Source organism: Archocentrus centrarchus, chromosome 16, assembly GCF_007364275.1.
Source record: "Archocentrus centrarchus isolate MPI-CPG fArcCen1 chromosome 16, fArcCen1, whole genome shotgun sequence".
Classification (NCBI taxonomy): domain Eukaryota; kingdom Metazoa; phylum Chordata; class Actinopteri; order Cichliformes; family Cichlidae; genus Archocentrus; species Archocentrus centrarchus.
The window spans coordinates 7,972,094-7,977,698 of record NC_044361.1 but is presented as its reverse complement, the minus strand read 5'-3'; the positions used below and the strand labels follow the sequence as shown (position 1 = coordinate 7,977,698).

At 43.9% G+C, this 5,605-nt stretch overlaps 1 protein-coding gene across 3 annotated transcripts; it reads right to left on the bottom strand.

The window, feature by feature from the left end:
- Positions 1 to 358: 358 nt before the first annotated feature.
- Positions 359 to 5,462, bottom strand: polr3glb (RNA polymerase III subunit GL b). 3 transcript variants are annotated; one of them, XM_030749911.1, is made up of 8 exons: positions 5,275 to 5,462; positions 3,925 to 4,072; positions 2,869 to 2,998; positions 2,712 to 2,780; positions 1,952 to 2,008; positions 1,755 to 1,849; positions 1,126 to 1,242; positions 359 to 623 (listed from the first exon to the last, which is right to left on the bottom strand). In XM_030749911.1, the coding sequence occupies exons 2-8, from the start codon at positions 4,027 to 4,029 to the stop codon at positions 537 to 539; spliced, it is 660 nt and encodes a 219-aa protein (XP_030605771.1). In that variant the 5' UTR covers positions 4,030 to 4,072; positions 5,275 to 5,462; the 3' UTR covers positions 359 to 536. The 3 variants fall into 3 exon arrangements, with proteins under 3 accessions (XP_030605771.1, XP_030605772.1, XP_030605773.1); XM_030749912.1 differs by lacking the exon at positions 5,275 to 5,462 and adding an exon at positions 4,153 to 5,268; XM_030749913.1 differs by lacking the exon at positions 5,275 to 5,462 and adding an exon at positions 4,209 to 5,268.
- Positions 5,463 to 5,605: the final 143 nt, after the last annotated feature.

Sequence of the window (5,605 nt, the reverse complement as noted above, 5' to 3'; positions counted from 1 at the left end):
CATGTTTGTTTATATGTTAAATAAATGCAACATTTGAAATGCATATTTGTTGTTGGTATACATTTTATAGATTTTTTTTTTCTTATTGGTCATGTATATTGCATTTTTAGGTAAAAAGAAAAAATATCGCGACAATATCGTTATCGCAATACTAGACCTCCATATCGCATATCGCACTAATTTCCAATATCGTGCAGCCCTAGTTCTGATGTCACAGCTCTGTGGCCTTCAGCTTACTTTAATATGTTTTTATCTGAGAACACGTTTTACACCTTCAACAGTTACTGAAGATCCAGTTCCAGTAACTGTTACTGTGTGTGTGTGCGTGTATGTGTGTGTGCGCTGTTATTGATGCGTCTGTAATGATCATGTTTATTGAGCTGCAGCAGAAGATAAAAGGAACCACATTTAATACAAAAGTTTAAAAACATTCAGAAAAAAAATTCCATCAGAGGTGCTTCATCATCATCAGTCTGACTCAGTTCAGTTCAATCAGACCGGAAGGTCATGTGACAGGAAATGATGGTGCTGGTGTTTCAGTAAATAGCCTCGTCCATGTTGTCGTCGCTGTCTCCTCCAAAGTCCTCGCCGTTATCGAAGTACGAAGCGATGTAATCCGTCTCCTGCAGTGTGAAGAAAATCCAACTGATTAATCCAACATTAATCCCAGATTAATGCCTGTTTAGTTTTAGTTTAGTCCTAGATTATTCTCAGATTGATTCTTTTAAATTCAGTTTAATACAAGATTACTCACTGTGTGGTCCAATATGAAACCCAGCTTAGTCTTGATTAAACTCAGATTAATCTGTTTAATCCTATTTTAATACCAGTTTAATATCTGTATAGTACCAATTAGTCCCAAATTAATCACAGTCATTTTAGTTCAGTACCAGATTAATCCCAAACGGATCCCATAATAGTCCAGTTTTAATAGCAGTTAGATTTATTCTGGCTTAATCCTAGTTTGACACCAGTTTAATCCCAGTTTACAGAGATTATTTTCAGAGATTATTGGGATTGTTTTAGCATCTGCTTACACACCCATTAAAGAGAAGAACGTCACTGACGGCCAATCAATTTCACTTCCTGCTCAGTAATCGAACAAAATCACTGATTAGCTCTCACCTCCTCAAACTCCTCTTCATCGTACTCCTCCTCTCCTTCAGCCTCCTCCTCCTGCTTCTTCTTCATGTCTCCCTCCTCGTCCTCTGAGGCCGCCTGCTCCTCCTTCTTCTCTAGACTCTGACACAGTTAAGGTGGACTCGTTAGTTTAAGGTGGAACCAGCAGAAAGTTCACACTGAACTTTGGTCAATAAAAATCCACTTTACTAGGAACACCTTCATTCTGGACTAAATTAATAATATTAGAGAATCATCAAACACATAACGCAGCCTGCAGCAACTTGGAAAAACATAAATGAATCCTGGGTAACGAAATCCTGAATCAAGAAATCTCAGACAGTGTGGTGCCAGGGTGGCTGTGTGGGTGAGCAGGCAGCCCGGGTTCATGTCTGACCCGTGGGCCTTTGCTGCGTGCCTTCCCCTCTCTCCCACTTTCCTGTCTCTCTTCACAGTTTACTGTCTGATTAAGGTCATAAAAACTAGCTAAAAAAGAAAGAAATCCCACACAGTGACATCCTGGATACAGAAATCTTATCTCTGAATTCAAAAGCCAAAAAGTTAAATATGACTGAAAGTGTTTCACCTAAACACTTTAAACCTTCGCAAACCTTAAATGACTCAGTCTGTCTCACCTCCAGTTTGAGCAGCAACTCCTCTTTATCCTTCACATTCTTCTTCTTCATCTGAGGAGGAGGAGGCGGTGGAGACTGAACTGTGGCCAAAACACCTGAACACACAGACCGAGGACAGCGTTAAACACATGACCTGTCAATCACCTGCTGCTCAAATAAACGGAACTCAGTGTACTCAGAGTACTGAGTCTACTGACCGTCTCTAACAGTTTTCCTGACGTGGACTCGCAGCTCTCTGGGGAATCTCTTCCAGTCTGGAGCAAGAGGAGAAGAAGAAATGGTCAACATCTTTAACAGCAAAGACTACACATTAACAGTACACAGTAATACCTGAGTACACAGTAAAAGTACACAGTAATATCTGGGTACACATATTTCTCCCATATTGGCTTCTCTTCATTGGCTCCCTGTTAGATCCAGAATAGAATTTAAAATTCTTCTCCTCACATACAAGATCTTGAATAATCAGGCCCCACCTTATGTCAAAGACCTCATAGTACTGTATCACCCCAATAGAACACTTTGCTTTCAGACTGCTGACTCACAACCACTCACAACAGATGACTGCCCCTCCCTGAGTCTGGTTCTGTGGGAGGGTTCTTCCTGTTAAAAGGGAGTTTTTCCCTCCCATTGTTGCCAAGTGCTTGTTCATAGGGGGTTATTTTGATTGTTGGGTTTTCTCTGTAATTATTGTAGAGTCTTTAACTTACAATATAAAGAGGCTTTAGGCGACTTATGATTTGGCGCTGTATAAATAAAATTGAATTGAATTGGTCTAACGATGTTTAACTGTGGTTTAAAATGAATTTTTATACCTGAAAATTACTCTTTATATAAACTTCTACTACTGAGCATGTGCAGACTTTCACCTTGTTTCTGATTGGATAAACACCCCCCCCCAAAAAATGCTAACGCTGCTGGCTGTTGATCGGTCACCTACTTTTGGCGGAGCCTCACCTGGAGCCCAGTCCAGCAGCCTGTCCATCTGCTCACTCCTGTTGTACTTATCAGAGTAACGCTCCACATCTGGACAAGAAACAGGAAGCACAGGTGAGCCTTTCACAATAAAGTTCCAGAACATCAGCTGATAAATAAGCTGAGTGTGACCGCTGACCTCTGCGAGTCACCACTGGCTGGATGAAGCAGGGCAGACTCCTCATGGCGCCTCTGAAATCCTGCTTCAGGGCCAACAGGTACTCTGCTTCCTCCCCACCTGTCAGTGGGAGGGGCTTCTGCTCCATCACCTGCACGACAACAGGAAATTATTAACTTTAATGTCTCAGTGCAGAACTGTCAGTGTGTCTGGAAATAAATAATTTGCTCATCTTTATTCGTGGATGTAGCACAGAGAATCCTGCAGGTCTTCAAAGATTAAATAAACCAAAAAAACCCCCAGAAAGAACAAAAGTTCGGGCTCCATTTTTTACAGCTTCTTTTCTACAGCTGTGCTTCATGCTGTCACGGTTGCTAGGTGACAGGAGCTACACTGAGGTGAAGGCGGGAATAGCAGGAATATGTGGATATGTGGATATGAATGCCCCATTTCACAGCTGCTCACTTCCGGCCGTGGAAGGATGCAGCCTGAATTCAGAGACACCCTCTGACTCGGGGTGGCTGTAGCTCAGGAGGTAGAGCAGGTCACCTACTAATCAGACATTTACTTTATTTCACACCGTTTCCTGTCTATGTACAGTCAGACTTTCAAACTAAAGGCTCTCCATGAACAGCTTCCTGTGAGTGGTTATTGATCAGATTCTTGATGAGTGATGGAAGCTAAAATGAGACACCCTCTGAGCAGGTTCCTCGGCAGCTCTCGGCACCTTTTCTCATTCTTTTTTAGACCAACGTCAAGTTTTTACAAACAAGCCAAACTTCCGCACAGATCAATAATCAATAATCTCAGAGGACCTGAGTACATGAAGCCAACTTGCTGAGAGTAACAAGCATTTTATCATACTTATTTTGCTCAGGTGGAGCGAGGCTTGTGGTGTATATGGAGTAAAGTCTGTCAGATTTTACTTTTCTTGATTTTATTTTCAGACTTTTCAATGACCCGTGGGAACCACATTACTGAGAGACCACACCAGGCCACACCCAACCTGAACATGAAACAGGACCACTGTGGGCTGAGCTCACACCTGCCCGCCCCCACCCCTTCTGAGTCTCTTACAGGAAACACAGGTGTCGGCTGCTGCACCGACGGAGGCAGACCATCTCCTCTAACTGCATCCATGGTGAAACTCGGCATCCTCTGGCCCCGCCCACGAGACGCCATCACTGCCACTGTTGATTGGACCGGATCACGATTGGAGGAGAACCTGAATCAGAACAAACAAGACACAATCAGAGCTGACTCCAAAACAGTGGAGCTAGAGCTCTACCTCCACTTCAGCCTCACCTGCAAATGAACGAGTGATGCCATGAATTTTTATCAGAACAGATGTGTGACTCCACCTGCTGGCTCAGGTGTTCCAGTTTAACTGGCCATTTAGCTCCAATCTGGATTCCAGATGTCTCTGGCTGGTCACACTCTCCTTTACCTGCACTCACCTGTCCACCTGCTTAACACCTTAACTGGGGATCGGGAACATCTTTAAACTTATGCAATAAACATGTTTTAATCTTCACAGGTGTCAAGACAATATCAAATTAGTGATGGTGAGATGAAGCTTCATGAAGCATTGAAGCTTTCCATCCAATTAGTATACTCATGGGCCACTTCATTTGCTCTACTGCGCCATCAAGTGGACAGAAAATGTAGAATAGGCAAAGTGATACAGAAAGACATTGGGCAATTTAGAGTGGCCAATTTACCTAACCCCACTAAGTGCATGTCTTTGGACACAGAGAGAGGGAGGGGCCTGGGCCAAGGTGGAATCAAACCCAGGCCTTCAAGATGGTATTCTACCTGTGAGGCAGTAGTGCTAACCACCACGCCACCGTGCAGGGTAAATTAGGTAAATTGGGCAGAGGGTTGTGATGTGAATGTGTTGCGTAATTATTACTCAATTTATTACAATGCATATCTTATTATGAGAGCTCGTTCCTCTTTCTTGCTGGTTCCATCGCAAAAAAAATCCAAAAAACAGAAAACAAACTCGCAATAAAGTCCCAAATCCATAAACTGTGTGTGTGTGCTTTGTACGTCGGGGGGGGGGCGGGGTCCTTTAGGTTTCGCTGCCGTTTATAGTTTAAGTCGGCTAGCTGCGAGGCTTCAAATGTCATCACCACGAGCCTCGATGCGTGCTTCATTAAAAAAAAAGTACTTGCCACACGCTTCGAAGCCTCGACACAGAAAGACACATCACTACATCAAATCTACACTCGATCAACACTCTATGACAGTCTCAGGTCACTTTAATGTTTCTATCTCGCTTTATTCCCACTGATCGATCTGACCTATCAGAAACCAAAACATCTGGAGTTCAGCGGACAGGTGATCGAGTATCAGCGCACAGGTGAAGTGGACCTCTGCTAGCACTGTTAACACTGTTAGCCGGGGCTAGCGGGGCTTCCTGACCGTCAGCGCGACTCTTTCTGCGGGGTCGGTCCGTCCTGTCGCTGCTGGCGATCTACGCTCAGTCTCATCTTCTCCTCGGATATGTGACGAAGCCGTTGTCCTGAGTCCACGCGCTAAAACATCTGCTCACATCTGTTTACAAACTGCTCGGCGCCATCGCAGATTCTTCTTCTTCTTCTTCTTCTTCTTCTTCTTCTTCTTCTGTGGTGTGCTACGGTCCGCCACTGCCATCTGCAGGTCTGCGTGTTTCTGGCACTTTAACGGCACAGACCGGAACCCTGATCCAGGATCAGGTTTAAGTTTAAAACAGACTCCGTTTCCGGTTCCAGAA